Below are 20684 nucleotides of genomic sequence, written 5' to 3'. Positions count from 1 at the left end.
AAAAATAACAAAATTCAGATTAATTAACCTAGGAAAGTTTTCCTAGGTGGTGCATACAGAAGGTGTGGGGGATTTTGTTACATACTAAATCTGCTTATGGATCGTCTATGGTCAGAGTCAAAGCAAAAATGAACTGCTAGTGCTTTTCAAGTCTGCAGCATTTCCAAAGAGCAGGAAAGAGTAGTCATTGTTTGCAGCAGCCTTTCGAGTCAGTTCTACACAGTTGTAAAGAATTCTGATAAAAGGGACCATGTTGCTTTTGCCAGAATGTCCCGAAGTTCACTCTCATGTATTTAATACTGAATTGTAATATACTCATCTCAGGGTCACTTTATGCTTTGCACCATTTCATTACATGGTGCCAAGCACTGTAGCATTTTATAGTTCCACCTAAAGTGCCTTTCTAATGTGGCTCTCAAGGTTAAAAGCCTTCAATGAAAATATCTACTTTAGTACTACCTGTCTACTGAAAATGAGTATCAGGTCTTAGTATCTTCAAGAAATATTTCTTGAATTATAGTCCCAGATGAAATAACTGTTGACTGCAAGTTCAGTTGTTCTGGTAGATAATAAAATCTGTAAGTGGTCAGTCTTAAAGAAATTAAATGCCAGTATGAGCTCCAACGGAAAAGTGTATAGGTTTTATCACCTGTTCTTTGTCATATTCACATGCCTCATTGAAATTCAGATTGTAAGCACTCTGGAATAGAGTTTGGACAATTTTGGTCAGCCTAAAAATGCATTTATGTAACACATTTTGAGTTCCTTGTGACAATTTTTTTTCTTTAACTATTTTTTGAAGATTTTACAGAACACGATCATTTTCACATGTTTATTTTGAGGAACACGAAATGTGAGGAATATATCAAATACATAATCTTTTAAGTGATAGCATACTACTTCCTGCTGGGGTATTTCTCCTTCACGACATGGTAGTTGAAGACTGACTTTGTTTTTCCTCTGTGTTTCGGTGTATCAGTATGCAATATGTCATATACTTACCAGTACAGACTGCACCACACAGCATATTATGAACAAGTTGAGAGTTGGAGTTGAGTAGTGCGGCCCAGAGGCTAGCGTTTTGCAAATGGTCCTTCTGTCTATGATGCTTTCTTCATTTGTAGTTAAGAAAGTGTTCATTTGGTGAAATGGGTACTTATACAGGGATGGAGTCCTGAAAGAACAAAGATGGAAAGATTCTGCTTTCCAGATGTTATCTCCTCTGTCAAAATTTTAAGTTTCAATAGGTCAGAAATGTTATAGGTGTACATCCTTTAGCATCCTTTCTAAGAATTAAGGTCTTCCAGTGCATATGCTCTGCAGGAGCTTTTATGTGCAGTGAGATTACTGAAGAAAATCTAGTTCCTGATTAAAGGGATCTAGTAGTGTTAGAGGTGCCATGAGGAGGTGGGAGAGGAAAGAGCAGTGTGGGAACTGCTGCCTGTTTATAACTCCCACCCAAGTACTGGCTCCCAGCTCTCGAGAGCTTTTCTTATTTAAGATTTGGGACCACAAATCCTTGCTGAAATGTGGCATAGATGATGGCAATCTTATCATATTTTCTGTTTTTATTCTGTGGTTCCCCTTCTTTCTTCTGCATTAAAGGTAGGAATGTGATATGCTAGTAACGATGGGAGCATATCTACAGATGGGGGGGGGGGGGGAAACAATGCAAAAGACAACAGGGTAATACTGGTTACATGAGAGGTTTTCACTTGTTGTGACTTGCATTAGTAGCTGCTGAGATAGTAGGAAGAGTGGGTCAGCTTTCAGGGAGCCACGCAGTGTGCAGACCATGCTGTCGGCAATGTCTTTGCATTTGACGCTGGGGAAACAGGAGGAATGGAGGTTCTGTTCTTCCTTCCCTTTCCTAGTGATTTTTAAGTTGTCTTCTGTGGCTCACTGTGTGGTGGGGAGACCATAATCTGTTTATGACAGGAAATACAATGGTGCACGTAAAGAACAGGGATCTTCCTAATCCTTTTCCTCTCTCTAAATGTTTTTATTTATTTCTCTTTTCTATACATCACAAAATACTAGGTTTATTAAAATAATTATTATGGCTTCTGTATAATAATAGAAATCAAGCAAATGGGAACAGCAAGGGCTATTCTTTTCTTTACCCGCTCTTGTACTAAAAATGTCTTGGATCCTGCTCTGAATAAAACACCCATGTAACCTTATTCTGTAAAACTTATTTAAATTATAGGTTGTATTACGTGAATTAAAGCTCATGAACTGCACTGCTTAGAATAGGTACTACAAAAAGCTTTATTCTCCATTAAAATTCTTGGTGTATTTTTCATTAGCTCCTCAAGCAGAACCTTCATTTGCTCAAATTAAAACCCGTGCCTATGGCAGTAGGGTGGTTCTCCTGTAAATCGTTTCTTTTGGGAGAAGAAGACTGAGCTATTTGTTCACCAGGGACAGGAGTGTCTTTTTGGATTTCCTGCTAATGCTCAGAGTGGCACTAGTGGAAACGGCATTGCCTTTCCTGGCTTGGGTGTCCGTGTCAGCTGGGGCTTTGCTGCAGAGTCTCACCTTGTCTTGAAGAAGGCAAAGAAAATGTGTCCCTAAAAAAGGTTAAGAGGGAAAAGACTCCCTGTCATGGAGGGTAGGGACAGGCTGTTGGACAAGTGAATAGGGAGATATCATTTCTCTCTGCCATTTTATCAATAGGGATGTTTGTTTTGAGAGGGACAGAGTTGAGGACATTGTTTTTTAAACTGGGATATCAGGTGAAAATGTCAAATGTTACCGATGAATGTACAGTTTACTTAGAAAATACCAAATGATAAAAAATACTTGAAAAGGGCATAGGAAGTTCATCCTTATGATGGGCATGAGCGATTATGCCTGAATGTGATACGGAAGCTTGGCTTTAAAGTTCCTGGTTGGTTTTGTTGCAGTTCTTGTGCTCATTGGCAACGTAAAACTGAGTATTTGGAACTTGGTATCGTGAATATTATTTTCTGTTTTATGTAGTATATTTAGTAAAGGGTCTTTTCCTTGCTTCAAGTAAAATCTAGATGTATTTCTTCAAATTATTACATGAGGAAGAAGATACCTGGTACAGAGAAGAAAGAGATTTCTGTGGAGAATCATTTGCAACTGAGGTTATCTTCTGACTTGAAATAGTTTTGTGACAAAAGAATGATTAAGCCTACCTGTAAAAAAAAAAAATAATAATCCCTACATAGTATTTAAATTACTGTTTATTCTCTGGAAATATTTTTTTTTCTTTTCAGGGATTATGACTCTTTCTAACCTGCCTTTGTATGCACAAGCGTTCCAAGTTACAAACACATAATATAAGCGTAGTATTATGTCATATTAGACATATACAAATGCGATATATGTAAACCATGGAAAACCTTTCCATAGCACAAGTGAAGCTATCTGAGGACATGTAACTAACTGGCATCAATATGAACACAGAATTGGATTAATGGGTAGCTATGAAGGGTTTTTCAAACAGACCTCTTCAGACTTGATCTGGTTAGTGCCAAAATAGATACCTAATATATGATAGCCTTAGCAGTTCAACAGATAACGGTTCAATTTCATTTATTTATTTATTTATTTTTATTTTAGACAAATTATGGTTCAAATAGGTTAATATAATACTACATTCTGTAAAGGACCCTGTTTATATTTTGTGAGGTTTTTTTCACTTATGCTTATATGGATGTTTTCAGCAAGATTTCCAAGATTTTACTGTGCACGAGCCATGGCGTGCCTCTCCTGCTTTTTCATTCTTCATCATCCTGACTGTTCAACCGTGTAACCCTCAGCTTTCTCCTTACAGGTGTCTCATTTTTAACTGTTCGAAATCATCCTTAAAGTACTTAAGGTTTCGCTCTTACTGAGCTTAAAGATAGATTTAAAAAAAAAAATAACAAAAGTGTGTGTTTTCTAGTATATTGCAAGCTAGGAAGATGAACCAGTCAGGGGAAGAATCTCCTGTCCTAATCCTATCCCGTTTCATTTTGTCAGCTGTGGATTACACAGGAGGAGGAAGAGGAGGGAGTAATGGGCTAGGCAGAGGAATTGATCACTTGGGGAAAAGCAGTGTCAGAGGAGCTTTGCTTTGAATTTTCTGATGCTTTTCTGAAAGCAGGTTGCTGTTCTCTAGCAACATATGGTAAATGTTTTGTCTTTTGTCTTTCATTCTTTTGGAACTTATCTTGTTGTTACTGTGTTTTTGCTTGTGTGTTCTTTCCTGTTCCTTGGTAATACTGATACTTTTCCCCTGCCTTGTTCTTATTTTTATCTTCTGCATTTTACCTTTGTTTTGTGTTACTGCAACCTTTGTTTGTTTCCCTTCCCCTCGAATTGTACAGCATGAGACGCTAAAAGCAGCTTTCATGATCTGTTCTAAAAATGCTATAAACCAAGTCATGCATGCTTCAGCTGTTTAAAAAAATCTAATGTTTTTTGTAAGAAAATCACCTGATCGCTTGTAACATTAAGAATTGTCCCATCTTATTAGCATATAATACTTATTTGTCAAAAAATGCAAATGATAAAAATATCAAAATAAGAGTACAATCTGTGAGTTCCACTTGGAGCAACATTGAACTGATGTGTAAGACTTGGGAAAATCCTGCTTTAAGTTTTAATTAAATTATTGGTTAAAACATCAGCATTTTAACAAATGACGGACAGATCTGACATTTGGTAGGTGTGAACAATAGCACAGAAACTTAACCTGCAACTATTGCTTCAGTAGTATCATACCAGATAATGAGAAAGAACACTTAAATGTTTAAGAGACAGTTTGGATCCTAGACAAATGTTGACATAATTTACTTACTGTGACAGAGCGATCTCTTAGTAAAAAGCTGGGACAGAAATGATTAGCATGTGTACAACCTGCTTTTTTTTTTTTTTCCCCTTCTTTCTTACACAGTGCTGCTATGGGAAGTTAGCAAAGGGCGTGGGAAGGAAGGTAGCCCCCTTTGAGATCTGATGGTATTTTTAGTGCACTCAGGAAAAGAAAAAAAAGCAACAATTAAAGGCTTATCAGGTGGTTGTAGGTGTGAGTAGTGTTACTATTTGTGGTGATATGTAATATTATATATGGTGGTACATGCAACGCAGTGATATTTATTTTTTTATAAAAAACTTGTGAGTGACGTTGTTTTGGCTGAGGTGATTATTTCACTCTGGTTTTAGCTTTGCATTTTTAATTTTATTTCTAAGATAAATGCTGTTTGAAATCCTGGAATAAGGATTTTTTGTGTTATGGGCTTTATAGTGTTTAGGAGTGCTGCTTAAACATAGGCAGTGGAGAATGATGCTTCAAATAGATACATGCTTCATACATTGTCAAATAAATTATGAAGACTGATTTTTCCAGAAATAAATTTGAGTTTTGACTCCCTACCCTGTATTGGACACCTGTTTTATTCTGAAATGTGCTGAGCCGTCAGCCTGTATCAGCGAGGTCTGATGAAGCATTTGGGTACCAAGCCTGTTTAGCAAATCTAGTTGGGCACTAAACAGGGATGCCAGTACTAAATGTCATCCAGATGTGAATAATGCTAACGCAAACATCCTTATTTATATCAGACTTCAAAAACAATGGATACAAAATGTATAATATTTTAAAAAGCATCTCAATCTTTATAAGAAGTTTTATGGTTGAGGATTTACTGGTGTAAGAACTGAATTAAGAACCAGGTCCTCTTCTAAAAAAAACCAAACCACTAATCTTGAAAATGAAATCTTACTTCATTTCTGCTTTGTATCTATATCAAGGTATTTTTTTAAAATAATGCTAGTCTGGAAATCGTACTGTTTCTCTTCAGTTTTGCCATTGTCATGAATTAACTTTCACTCCTTTTACACATTGGTGCAAGAGCCCGCGCAGTGCAGGGGGAGCTGGAGTGCACACTTTCTTCCATACACCCTGATGCAGATGATTTAGGGTTTGAGATGGAGATATTTGTACAAAGCCAGGACTTCTGGTTCTTGAATCATTCCTGAGGTTTCAGGGAACATCAGAAAAATGGTTGGTAAACAGAGTCCCATAGACTTTGATATTTACATCAGCAAGAGGAGAAAACAGATGTACAAAATAAACCAGCTTTTAAAAGAGTAAGAGGCTGAGTTTGAGGAGTTTGCGTGTGTGCAATGTTAGGTGTTTTCCATGTGCTGGTTGGATTTTAACTTGACAATGTCCCTTTAGCAAGAGCCTAAAACTAAAACTGTCACTTCTGAGCTGTGCTGCTGATTTTTATCTTCCTGCATTACTGCTAATGTAGTGGGGGGGGGGGGGAAACAGAAGACAGACAGAAGAGTCCAGAGACTGCTAAACCAAAAAAAACCAAACTTGGCACCAGCAGGTCTATTTTACTACTTAATATAAAATAGCTTATGTTCACAGTAAAATTATTTGATGTTTTGAGGGGCAGGGGGCAAGAAAGGGGGGAATATTTACATTTAGCTGGTAGTCTTTTTAACTTTTCAGTCTCTACTTCAGCTGAATTCCTCCATTTGTGATTAGGGCTGAGTACCCAGAGTCTAATGGTGATAGTTATGGCTATAATACCCAGCTCTCCACACCTTGGTTTTTCTCTATCTGATTGGGATGACTGATTTAGGTCCTAGCTTACACCAAGCACTGAGTTTTTCCACGATGTGAAGAGGCATGAATGATCTTTATGCCTGGATAAATCGGAGGTCTCTGTGTCACGTCCTGACAAGTAGCATGAGTACACCAGGGAGCTCACGTACCTTTCTTGGAGGGCTCTCATTCTTCCTGACCTGTCTCCTAGGCCTCTGAGCATGCACCTTTTTCCCATCGCTGTTCAAAGCACGTTTTCATTTCCTTCCTTATGCATTACTCTGGATATTTATTTTCTCTTTGTAATTTTTCCCAGCTTCTCCTCTCTTCAGGGATGAGGGTGCTGAGCGCAGCAGTCGCAGCATCCTTGAGAGCTGCCTGGTTCCTGACTCCCAGCCTGTTCCAGCTCCTACGTGTGGCACCCTGCTTGGCTGGCCACATATCTGTGAAATGCTTCAGCCTTGGAGGAAATAATTCTACCCTCACCTTTTTTTTTCTTATTCTTTCCTGTCCCCCCGCCTTCCCACCACCAGCTTTAGTATGAGCTGAATCGGTCTTTTCTTGTTTACGCAAACATATAAAACTGTTCATGAATGTTCCCTATGTGTAAACTGGGATTTTGCTAAATGTTTGTCTCACTCCAATATGGAACTTCGAAAATCATTATAAAAGCTTTTTGTCATTCTACAAGTGTTTCAGGAGTACTTAGGGAGCCTTAGTGAGGGTGAGACCTTGATGGATAAGCCACATAGTAAGATGATGCTGTAAAACTAATGGCAGAATAGATGGAACAAAAAAAAAAAAAGAAAGAGATTAAAGATAAAACATTACAGCCCTCCTAATTGGGAGGGGTCATGGAGGGAGAAATTTAGACTTCTGCAAGAACCAGTAGTTTGTGACAGAACAAGAGCTAAGCCTAGATATTATTTGTCAGCTGATATTAAAAAATGTTGTATTTCTGTTAGTCCATATATATCTAAAAAAAAAAAAGGAGATAAGTAGGGAAAAAGCATAGTAAATAGTTGAAATTTTAAATAAAAATACTTTCAGTTTCTAACATCAGGGTTTTTCTCTCCAGTAAAAGAGGGCACTTATAAAAGTAAGAGCTTCTGTCCTTTTTTTGTTTTTTCTCCTTTTTATCTGTATGCCCTTTTTGGTTTCTTTTTATTGACTTGGATATGATTTTGGTGATGATGTTTCCCCTTCCACTAACATGCTTCTCCGATTTTTTAATTTTTTTTAACATATTTTCTGTTAAGTTCACAAATTTCTATAAACTTTAACTCTTTCATATAAGATTAATAAAAATGTCTAATATTATTTGTCCTGATTGTTATATTCTGTTCCAGTGTTCAGTTAAGGTGAAGACTATTCCTGTCAACAAGGAGCAATGTACAGTATTGGTGATGCTGTTTCAACACTTTACTCTTTTGTGCCCAGATGGAGCGTTTGGGGTTGTGGACGTGGGAAGTTATTTTGGAAGTTGGAGAGAATACCTTTGTAAAACCTCAACAGTTATCGTTTAACGTAAGATCTGCCTTTCAGGTGACTAGAAAAGTAATGGAATAGTAAAGGTGGCTTTACCTCCCTCTTTTTTTTTTTCTCTCCCAACATTCCTCTACAAATTATACCTCCCCTGAGGTCCAAAACAAGTTGTTTCTTTTATTAAGCCTTACTTTCTGTACTTTGATCCCAATTACGCTGTTGCATCCACTATTTCATGCTTGTACCTCTGTGCAGATTCCTGTGAGCTTCGGTGAGACTTGAGCGTAGAACCCACCTCGTGTCAGAGTGGGACTGACATGCTAATTTTGCAGCCTCTTCTAATACCACATTTTAATCGCGTAGTATCTTGCAAACTTCTGCAGCTCTTTACGGGTGAGCTACTGCTGATACTTTGTCATGGGAAATTTCTATAGAAAAAATACGTCCCTGTTCTTAGTTTTCCTTCTTCAAGGGAGCTGTAATTTTGAAAAGCAGTAAGGTTCATCTAGGCTATACATTTATAAAAATATGTCTTACTTATTTGCTACGTATTTTTGGATGTGTGTCTTGATTTCAGGGGTTTTCTGAGTTTTTTGTTTGTTTGTGGGGTGTTTTTTGTTTAGCAAATATTCCCTAATTAGCATCATACCTGTCATTGAAGTGGAAACTAATAATAATTTCTTAAAATGCCTTCTCCTTCTTGCTTGCTTTTAGGGATTTTCCTTTTACTTGATGTTCTTAATGACACCTGTACCTTTCCAAAAATAAACAAGATTAGCACTATTTATTCTAAAACTGACATTCGTTTGTGCCAATTGTTTTTAATGTGCTTTTTTTACCTCCTACGCCAAAATCTGTCACTACTTTCGATTTTATTTTTTTTCCAAACTAGTGAATAGTTTTGCTTTCACTTTGTCTCCACATTTTGCACCTTTCTTGAAACAACTGCTCTTGCATTTTGCAGGTGTGTGTGTTTGTATTTACACTGTATGCACTTGTACAATAATTTAAAGTTTTTTGGTTTAAACTACTTTCTCTAGACCATAATTTGCAGTAACATTCTGTAATATAATCAGGTCTGTGATTATTGCCGGACTACTCAACCTAAAATCCTTTAAAGCTTGCAGCCAATATCTGCTTTACAAACAAAAAAATTCCTCATGGTTCAGTGTCCTTTCATACTTTTTCGTGCTTCTCTGTATGTTAATGTATATCTCTGCAATCCCAAGACACCAGTGTTTCTCTCCCCCCCCCCCCACCCCCTTCCTTCAGCAGTGATTTCTTCTGGCCATGGCAGTCTGCTGTAGCACTCTTTGGATCAGTGACGTACTCCTGACATTTCTTATCGACCATCATAGACTTTCGGTAATCCCATTTTGAATGGAAAATCCTATAAAATGTTTCTGCAGGCTTCTTACCACAGCAAACCACCGACTGTCTACAGCTGCTCAGGACCTAATAGGCTAGAGTAGAACATTTGAGTAGATAATTGTTCTCTAGTTCCATTTATTTTCTTTGAAGATTTTTGTTGCAAGGTGACTCTTAATTCTCTTTGTTTCGCAGCTTGTCTGTATCTAATTGAGGAGATTTCAAATGCATAAATCACTTTAATTTTGAGCTCACTGCCTGTAGCCTTTTGTACCTTTGAAAACATTTTCTTTCTCCTTGACTATCCTGTTTGTTTAGCAGTAGTCCTTAATTTTGAGTAGCTTGTGTCCAAGGGTAAATAAGCTATGTAAAGGTGGTAAAGCAAATTCACACTTTGTTCTAGGTTACTGTAAAATTTTAAAATAGGATAGAGTGTTTTGTTTGGTTTTAAAATGGATTGACTCTTACATACAGTTGGTGTGGGAGGAAGAGATGAAAACTATATCCATCTCTCTAACCCTGAACATATTGGGAACCATATTCTAAAGAAAATTTGGGTTGAACCCTCCAGGATGTTTGAGGGGAGGGAGCGTGAATTAATTTTACACTGTGATGTAGTAACATTCAAAGCAGTAGAGATCATGCTTAGATGTTTGAAAGAAAATGGAAAAACAAACAAACAAAAAAAACCCAACCCACTAACCATGCAGAATCTTCTAAGGGGCATCCAGCTTTGGGGATTTCCCAGGAAGTGATCTAGCAGCCGTAACCAGTCTCCTCTAAGAATCTCAGCTATTCCGCATTCCTAGAAGGTGGCAACAATACCCAGAAAAATATGTACTATGTAGCCAGAAACCTGTAACAGCCATAAAGTGGAAAATTAATGTTTTATTGCATTAAACTCAGTCATAAGTACGTTGAAATAGTGTAACTTGCCGCAGTATTTAAGCACTTCATAACACTGCTAATAGCATAACCCTCCTAACAGCATGAAAGCGTTTTATATCACTGATGAATATAAGTATAGAAATAGTACATAGCTCCAAAAGCAGACCTATGTTTAATTGCAGAAATAGGGGATAGAAAAACATGTTAATCAACAATCTGGATACTAAAATCTGCAAGTAAAAACAAAGGGTACAGAGCAATCAGGAAAGATTTCTGGTAGAACCAGAACAGTTTCTGGTCCTAAAGAAAAGAAGATAAATAACATCAGGAGCAGATGAGATTGCTTCCCACACCCTTTTTGGTGGAGGAGATTATGAGCATTAAAAACACTCAGCAACAGCAAGGGGAAATAAGGAAAAATGAAGTCTGTTACCGTGGGTCCTGCTCCAGAGTCCAAATATCTCTCTCGCCTCAGCTTCAGCGAGGAAAAGCATCAAGGACCACAGCAGTATTTAACTACATGGCATCAGCTCAGTGCTATTGTATACTCAAAGCTAATTTAGGATAAGGTGATTAGGGCCTACTGGTTTGAATATATAGTGATAATGGTTGATAATGATTAAGAACTTAACCACTGGCAATGTGTATTGTTAATGAATGTCAATCTAGTTAAGTATTGTTGTGAAGTTTGCAACTGGTCTCTTTTATCAGGTTTCCAAATCTTCCCATCACAGCTACCTTCTGCTTAGTTGTGATAAGCAGCAGCTGTTCATCAGGACAGGGACAAGCAAAGCATCTCCATGGATTTTTCTGCTTGAAACCTAGAATTGTTTTTGCATAGTTAAGAAATTACAGCAATTGCAGGCTAGAGATGAGATTACCTGTTTTGAGGCAAAGAAATTGTGCACATCTTCATCAGAACACGCTGCCAATGGGTGTATGCATGTATTTTGTGCGAATCTAGCCAGGAATCTGTAATGTGTTTACTGTAACTTGGCACTTAGATGCATAATTTATGTTCTGTAAGCTCTGCATGGAATCACTTGATTGTGAGCCTTTGTATTCTGTGATCTTAAGTCACAACAGCTTATTATATATTCTTGCTTTTCCTGTTTGCAGTACAAGCTCCAAATTCACAGATTAGATTGAAATAAAGATGAAAAAAAATCCTTTTAGATTGATTTCTATTAAAAATGTTGACTATCTTATGCTCTCTCGTCCCAGATGCATATGCTTCTATATCATCAATATGAATGTGATCACTAACTTGTGTTTCATTCAGTTTTATAGAGTAATGTAAATTTAGTCTCTGCTACCAGTTGTTCTTAGATGTGATTTCACAAACCCGTGGAAAGTACTGTGTAGTGTGTTAATTTTTTCTATAAATTTAAGGTTTTTCTTCAAGTCTCTCCCTTCATTAGAACTGATGTTCTTCATGCTCAGCCCTCATATCTTCTGGTGTCTGAAAACGCCCTTTTTTTCTGAGAAAGAGAGAGAAAGGCAGAGCACAAATAATAAAACTTCCACAGAAAGAAAAACAGAGTTACTGCCTTCCTCTTTGCAAGTTCTGCCCATACATCTCCCTTTTCTTAGAATAACTGCAGTAAGCTGATTGCCCCTCCATTTGCCTGCCCTGTCTCCTGCACTGGAAAAGGAAGAAAGTTATCCCTGTGGTTGGCTTTGCAGAAGTCTGAAATCCACAGCAATTAAGTGTTTCTGGTCTCTCTGGTAAACAGACCTCAGAGAAATATTACCCCAAATAGGTTACAAAGCTAATATGACATTGGTCTTGATACAAGGGGGAAGTGTCTGTGTGAGTACAGCTTAGGCTTCTTTTTTGTATCTTGTAGCTATGGCTAACTTCACCTTTTGTCTGCTGAAGTCCTTCTCGTGTTTGAGTAACACATGAAAATGGTGTGAGAAGTTTTTAAAATAACCAGTTCAAGTTTGTGTTTTGTCTTTAGCTGGGGAGAGTAGTCCCATAAAATTCATTTCGCACAAATTGGAGTACATAGTGTAGCACCAGCTGAGTGGTCAAAAAGGGTTTGTTATCTTGAATGAAGGTACCAACAGCTACATTAATGACACAAGAGAACAAGTGAGAAAAGGTTTGGAAAATTTAGAATTCTGATAGTGGCTGCCAAATGCAGACAGTTTCGTCAGGTTTGTGTGGAGCTGGCGGGGTGTTCTCTTTTTTGAGCCTGTTGTTCTGTGATTTGTATGCAGCTGTACTTCAAAAACCAGTACTTCATACTGGAGTTGGTGGTGGGGGAAATCTTTACCCATGAGGGAAATGAGCTATCTGGGTCTAAATGGGCTTTCTTCTAGAACCCTCGAGTACATGAGGAATTTGAGCTGGCAGCACTACGCTAGGTACTAGTGTATGGAGCTCTGTGTGTCTTTGCTTCTGAGTGATGTTGTTATGCTTTTGGGACATCTCAGTGTATATATGGCATTTGCATAGCCCGGTTATCCTAAATTAAACAATTCACGTTTTATTTGTAAAACTCTAAAAGTAGCTTGTTCCTACAGCGTGGTGCTGTCTGGGAGTGTTGTGGCATGAATGTGACCATGTGAGACTGTGGTCAGAGGGGAGATTAACATGTGATAACACTGGACACCCTTACAGACATTTCTTGTAAAACGGATTTTTAAACACTGCTGTCAGTAATGAAGGGCTAACATATACAGGATTATAACTTAACGTTTGGTTTTAAGTACATATTTCTGTGCTAACATGATTAAATGCCTGCTTGTTTTTGTACATATCTGTAGATATAGACATCTGTGTAATATATGTTTGAATACATATGTGTGTAAGTGTGATTATGCATGGTTGAATTAGGATGGCGGATGAGGCATAGGTATGTTCAAGCAAATACAAAAGTGATGCTTGGACTCTAGATTTTGTCAGAGCTGAACCAGAGATGCATGTGTAGGCAAGTATTTGCTTATAATAAATGTATTGAGTAACTGTTGGTTTTTTCTTTTTTTTTTTTTCCAATAGTAGACTGAATTGGTTTTATCTCAAAGGGGAAAAAACCACAAACACTGCAGAACATTTAGTGCATGTTTTCAGTTCACCTTTACTGTAGTTATTTAAAGTGTGTTAGTCAACTTTGTCTTCTGTTTGTTTTTGTTTTTTTTTTATTTCTAGATGGTGCAAAAGAATCGCAGTTGCCCAGTCAAGATGAACAGAATGGCTTCCTTCATCAAGAAAATAGAACATTCATTTTTTAGGATTATGTCTACAACATGAAGCCTTTAACAGTAGCTGTCTTTGAGAACGTTCATCTATGACCTGAAATGTCCTGATCCTGGGGAAAAAAGGAGATTCCATTAATTAAGTCTATAATTTTTAAATGCATTTTTATGACTAATCGTATTTGCTTATGCACAACACAGATACAGAATTCATGAACCAGAGATTATTTTAACACATACGCACATATGTGTTTGTGCATTCAGTATACAAGATACATCATTGTAATCAAATTTTAAATAACCTTTTAAATTATCTATTTATTAATAAATGAAGACTTGGGAAGAAGCATTTGTCATCTATGGACAAGAGCAAAGCAGGTTCCCCCAGAATGGATGGTAATTTTGTGTTGGGTAAAATCAATAATTTAAAAGTAGAGCAAGAGGAAGACGGCATTAACTGTACTCTAGAAAGAATGGATATAAAGACAGAACAAGATGATTTCAAACATGCGGACAGCAGTGATGAACAGGAAGATAAAGAAAAGAACTTTATTACCAACAACCCTGGCAAATATTTATCTACAGAAAATGAAGATGATTATGGATCTCTTTTTTCTCAGTATAGTAGTACGCTGTATGATGTAGCAATGGAAGCTGTGACACAAAGCCTCCTTTCTAGCAGAAACATAAGCTCCAGAAAAAAGTCACCTGCTTGGAACCATTTTTTTATATCTCCTAGAGATAGCACTAAAGCAATATGTATGTACTGTATGAAAGAATTTAGCAGGGGTAAAAATGAAAAGGACCTGAGTACAAGTTGTCTCATGAGACATGTGAGGAGAGCCCATCCCACTGTACTAATTCAAGAAAATGGAAGTATGCCAGGTATATCCTCCTTTTCTTCACCTACGTTGTTGCTACCACCTCAGTCCGCAGATGTTGGAGATCTGAGTTCTATGTTATCCCCCATAAAACTGGTCAAGAAAATGGCTTCTAAAATACCATCTCCAGATCGAATAATTGAGGAATCTGTTTCTATTGTTTCTTCTGAAGAAATACCAGATCTCTCAGTTTCTGAAAAGTGTAGCAAAGAAGAAGTCATGGTTGGGTCATCTCCGCAGCTACCCAACAACCAGTATGATGACACTGTGGAGAATGTAGCAGAAAAAACTGTTGTTATTCCAAAGAGCACATCGGGTTCCAGAAGGAGATCTGCTGTCTGGAAACACTTTTATTTGTCGCCTCTAGATAATTCTAAAGCTGTTTGCATCCACTGCATGAATGAATTCAGTAGAGGAAAAAACGGAAAAGACCTGGGAACGAGTTGTTTAATAAGACATATGTGGAGAGCCCATCGTTCCATTGTCCTGCAAGAGAATGGGGGTGGTACCAGTATACCACCTCTCTACACCGCACCTCCAACTCTGTTGCCTTCTTTGCTACCCTCAGATAGCGATCTGAATTCTATGTCATCCTCTCCTGGAAAACTAATGAAAGAATCAACTTCTGTTTCTTCGTCTCCAGACAGAATCTCCGAGGAGATCCATACTAATCTCTCTTCAGGAGATGCTCTAGTGGAAGACTCAATGCTGTCATCTTCTGATGATATAGGTGAAGTCTCCTTTGTTTCATCTCCAGAGAAACAGTGTGAGGGATTAGGTCCACTAATATTTGAACCTACTGCTGTATTTCAGCAAAATAAAAGGATTATGAAGAGGCTTAAATCAGAAGTTTGGCATCACTTTTCACTGTCACCTGCAGACAGTCTAAAAGCAGTATGTAGATACTGCAGTTGTATGATAAGTCGTGGTAAGAAAGGAGATGTGGGCACAAGCTGCTTGATGAGACATCTGTATAGACGCCATCCCGATGTAATTGGAAACCAAAAGAGCTTTCTTGATGTGAGTTTGGCAAACTCTCCTTACGCCACTTTGGCTTCTGCAGAATGTTCATCCTCAAAGTTGACTGACTTGCCTACAATGGCTACACATGATAATCAAATTATATTTCCTGTTAACAGTAAGAAGACCTCAAAACTGTGGAATCACTTTTCAATTTGTTCTGCAGATTCAACAAAAGTAATATGTATGCACTGTGGACGTACAATAAGTAGGGGGAAAAAGCCAACGAATCTAGGCACAAGTTGCCTTCTAAGACATTTGCAGCGGTTTCATAACAATGTCTTGAAAACTGATGTCTCAGAGACAGTATTATCCTCCTCTACGGATAATCACATGCCACTGAGCACAGAATTACTAGGATCTTCAAATTTTGATGAAACCAATGACAAGTTTTGTGACTCTCACCCAGTTGCCAAAAAAATCACAAGTCTTGTAGCCGAAATGATTGCACTTGACCTTCAGCCATATTCTTTTGTAGACAACATTGGCTTTAACAGGCTGCTTGAATACTTGCAACCTCAGTATTCTTTACCTTCCCCGTCTTACTTTTCTAGGACAGCAATTCCAGATATGTATGATAATGTAAAACAAATAATTATTTCACATCTTAAAGAAGCTGAAAGTGGAGTGATACATTTTACGTCCGGAATATGGATGAGCAACCAAACACGAGAATATCTAACCCTCACAGCTCATTGGGTAACATTTGAGTCTTCATTCCGACCACAGTGTGAGGATTACCATTGTTCAGCACTATTAAATGTGTCGCAGATCGATTGTGACTACAATGGAATCAGTATCCAAAAGCAGTTAGAGTATTGGTGGGAAACTTGGATTACTTCCATTGGCCTTCAGATCGGAATTACTGTTACTGATAATCAGAGTATAGAGAAAACTTTAAATGAAGGTGATCATTCAAGTGTACAATGTTTTAGTCACACTGTTAATGTCATTGTAAATGAGGCTATTAAAAGCCAGAGGATGGTTCAGAATTTGCTTAGTATTGCAAGAAAGATCTGTGAACGCGTCCATCGGTCAGCAAAAGCAAAAGAGAAGTTAGCTGAGTTGCAAAAAGAGTATGAGTTGCCTCAGCATCAGCTAATACAAGATGTTCCATCAAAGTGGAATACCTCGTTTCATATGCTTGAACGTCTTATCGAACAGAAAAGAGCAATTGATGAAATGTCAATAGAGTGCAGCTTTCGGGAGCTAATAAGTTGCGACCAGTGGGAAGTGATGCAGTCGGTGTGTCACGCTCTCAAACCTTTTGAAGCTGCAAGTAGGGAGATGAGTACACACATGTCTACTCTAAGCCAAGTGATTCCAATGATTCATATACTTAACAGGAAAATAGAAATGCTATTTGAGGAAACAATGGGCATAGATACTATGCTGAAATCTTTGAAAGAAGCTATGGTGAGTAGATTGTCCTCCACGCTTCATGATCCAAGATACATTTTTGCTACGCTTCTGGATCCCAGGTATAAAACATCCTTATTTACAGAAGAGGAGGCTGAACAATATAAACAAGACTTAATCAGGGAGCTGGAAATAATGAGTTCTACCTCAGATGATGATAAACCTGTTTCCAATGGATGTGATATAGGTTCACCATCTACAAATTCATATGGGGAAGATAATCTTTGGTCACTCATGGGTGACATGAAGAAAACAAAAGACCTGAAAGAGAGAGCAAAGTTACCAGAGGAAATGGTGCTTTCTTACTTGGAGGAAGAAGTGCTTGAGCATAACTGTGATCCTTTAACTTACTGGAACTTTAAGAAGTCATCTTGGCCAGTACTGTCAAAATTGGCTGTCAGGTTCTTGGGTTGTCCGCCAAGCATTGTTCCTTCAGAGAGACTGTTCAATACATCCAATGAAAGCAACAACTTTAGTCAGTCAAGGTTAATGATTGAACACTTTGAAAAGCTTATCTTTTTGAAAGTGAATCTTCCTTTAATATACTTCCAGTATTGAAACTAATGAACAAACTGCTAGACGAAATCTATTGTTGCTCACTGGATATTAACTATCTATAACTCGAATTTTTAAATTGCTCCAGTAGGGGCCATGTATGACATCTAATCAGTGACTATAATTCCAAATTTTAGTTTCATTTTTTTCAGCTTTCAATATGTCTACATGTGCCTTATTCATAGTACTTCAGGCCAGATATTGTATATATGTTTTTTAAAAGTTCACACTAGAGATAGCCTGTCTTGTCAAATTATACAAAATTATGTAGGTTTTAATTCATAATTGTAAATGAACTTTTAAAAAGCTCAGTCATTTGTTTTAATAGAATGGCAAAAAAAAAAAAGAAAAAGATGTAAACAGTTCTATTCTGTAGTTTTTTATTCAATTATTATGTAAAAACCATAAACCAGGTACTGTATTTTAGTTGAACATTGCTTTAATTGCAACAAAACAGCTTTTGTAGTTGTCAAAAGAAAGCTGTACATGAAAGACGGGGTTCACGCCGTCTTTTTGTCATGTGGTGTTTTTAACTGCAAGCCCTAAAGTACTTAAAGGATTAAGAAGAGTTGTTGAGGAAGATGTGTTTACAGGAGACTATTGACGTAGTATCTGAAAACAAATCTTAAATTTGCAATGATATGGAATGTCAGTTATACAGCAATCGGTAGTAAAACTTCCCATTCTGGGTTCTCCTGTTCAGGTTTTACATTTTAACTGAACTACAGAAATATTCTGGGTATTTATAAAACTCTTTGGAAGTCTTATCAAAGTTTGTGAATTAATGCTTGTTATTTAATGCCGTGTACAAAAAAAAAGGCAAGAAATTTACCATGAAGACTCTAATGTCATTCTAAAGCCTTTTCTAATCTTTAGTGCATCGAAACTATAAGGTTCCCTATTGTAAAAATTGAGCCCTTACTCCTAATGTAATTTCAATTGTGTAGAACAGCCTGTCTTAAAGCTCCTAGTACAGAAATAACTGATCTTCTGATTTTCAGTAATAGCCTTATGGATATGGTGCACTGCTTAGAATTTTACGTAGTAGGGTTGATTCTTAACTGTTGGTGTCCATCAGGCAAATGGGATATAGAGCCCTCGAAACTTCAAATAAGATGGAAAAAAATAGCCAGCATTTTAATTTGAAAGGAACGTTCTCCGTGGGTTTTTAACTCTAGAAAGATTAATCTTCTCATTTCAGTTTTCATTGAATACTTTTTTGGGAAACAAGTCATCATTTGCCTATGACCTTTTAGAAAAGTTGTAGCTTTGTTAAAATACTGTACCTATGCCTAATCTAATTTTGCATTTACTATGTTTTAGTGTATTTATAAATGGTGAACTCAGTTTCTGAAATTAAACATTTTATTTGCAATTTTCTAGTGGTAGTCAACACTGCCTTTTATTTTCAGATGGATTTCAGATGACGGTTGAATAAAAATTAATCGATACAATTGTAATCGTAAATATACCACAGAACGTGCTACGTGAAAAGATTGGTTTTCCATTTAGCTCTTTGGACTTAAGACTGGATTCTGGTTCTTTTCCTTTCACTCAAGCTACTCGATCTCAGGAAAATTTGTTGAATTCTTTCCCAGGCGGCTTTGGTTTCCCCGTGATGTTTCTCTAAACGTTTTATGGTTTCAGGTATTTCAATTGTTATTCCGTCAGTTGTGTTTATACCTGTATTATTTAAGTAAATTATTATATAGCATACTTGGGAAAAACTAATACTGCATTTTTTGTCTCCAGTATTTTAAAAGTTAACTTTTAATTTAATTCTATCATCAGTCAGCATTTCTTTGTTCTTCTAGGGTTAAATGAGAACAGCACGTGTTGGGTTTTTTTCTGCAGTAATAAAACAATTTGTTCTAGTTTATGTATAGTTCAAACTGGGTGAGTTTGAAGCAGCTTATTGGGAAACATGTTTAAATGGTTACTGGTTAATTATTATCTCCATTTCAGCCCCCTACATTTTAACTGTGAACATAACCTTGACCTTTGTAAAGGAGATGTTTAATCTCTCCAAACCAATAGGGAGGGAGGTAGAGGATGAAGAAACTTTTTTTTTTTTTTTTTCTTTTTAAACAAGTGATATAATTTTCACTCAAGGCTCAAATATAAATACAGCCTTTGGCTTAAAGCATCACAGAGCCACACCGTACCAGCAGGAGTACTGGCAGTGAAGAAGCTTACCTGAAAATCCCGGCTCTCTGGAAACGAGCAGCTTGACTCCTCCGAAGGCTCCTGTGTAACTCTCATGTGGAAAGGTGAAGTGACGGCATTTTGTAGCCCCTAATTTGCATCTTATTCATATGGATACTTAATTGTATAGTCATGCTTTTTGTTAAAACTGTTCCTGAGAGCATGAGAACTGGTCACTATTTCTGAAAGTAAAATTTTTTCAATTAGTCTACTTTATTTGTACCTGCAACTTCCTTTTTTTTTTTTTTTTTTTTTGGAAGGGCTTAGTTCTTAAGACCAGACTGTTTCAGTATCAGCTTGGCTAAGAATTAAAAATTCCGTTAGAATTTTTTTAAAGATAACACGCAGGCCCAAAAGGCCTTAAAACGAAACGTAATTCTTAAGAACTTGAATAAAAAAGGGAGAGACTGAAAGCACAAAGCTGCTGTTTTTTGGGTGTAAGCCTTGATCCGTCTGTGGGAGTTCTGGGACCATCTCTGTCTTCAGCTCAGGGCACTGCCGCCTCTGAGAAGAGAGTGACTTCCACAGAAGGGCTGAAAGCTTTCCTTGAAGCATTAAGGTAAGTTATCAAGTGGGCTGGGGTTTGCGTTGGGTTCACTTTATTATTTTCAATATAAATTCTTGGTGATTGCTACAACTTTCATTTTTTTTTCCCAATGTTCCAAATACGAGAAGAGTTGGAAAAAAATGAACTCCCTTATTTTTCCATTACCCTCTCTCAGACTGTAACAAAGCACAAGCTCTATTAACAGCGGGAATTTTCATCAAGCCGAGTTTGCCCGCACCGATCCCTGCAGCAGCAGTTCCTTAACGCATAATGATATGGTGAACCTGCCACAGATATATTTATTTTATTTAAACAGTTAATTTCAGTACATTAGCAACTTTAGAATTAAATGTAGTAAGCAGACTTCTTTTTCCCCTCTTAGCATAAAAAGTAAAGTGTTAGCTGGTACTGAAGGTGATGCTTTGTGTCATAGCAAGAATCTTACAGCTTTTGCTTCTTTTAAGAGTCGGCAGGTGTGACAACTAATTAGACACTGCAACAAGAAATATTTCGTAATACTAAAGGTAGGAATGGGAAGAAG

At 37.2% G+C, this 20684-nt stretch overlaps 1 protein-coding gene across 1 annotated transcript; it reads left to right on the top strand.

The window, feature by feature from the left end:
- The first annotated feature begins 13628 nt into the window (after window positions 1-13628).
- Window positions 13629-20155, top strand: ZBED4 (zinc finger BED-type containing 4). Its single transcript, XM_054206867.1, has one exon. It carries the CDS (start codon window positions 13876-13878, stop codon window positions 17392-17394), a length of 3519 nt encoding a protein of 1172 aa, XP_054062842.1. The 5' UTR covers window positions 13629-13875; the 3' UTR covers window positions 17395-20155.
- Window positions 20156-20684: the final 529 nt, after the last annotated feature.

The sequence above is a fragment of the Rissa tridactyla genome, chromosome 1 (genome assembly GCF_028500815.1).
Source record: "Rissa tridactyla isolate bRisTri1 chromosome 1, bRisTri1.patW.cur.20221130, whole genome shotgun sequence".
Taxonomy (NCBI): domain Eukaryota; kingdom Metazoa; phylum Chordata; class Aves; order Charadriiformes; family Laridae; genus Rissa; species Rissa tridactyla.
Note: the sequence above shows the minus strand (reverse complement) of the source record. Positions and strands in the feature narration are given on the sequence as shown.

What these genes read in the sequence shown, in the direction of transcription:
- ZBED4 (XM_054206867.1), top strand. Translation starts at nt 13,876, where the DNA reads ATGGACAAGAGCAAAGCAGGTTCCCCCAGAATGGATGGTAATTTTGTG.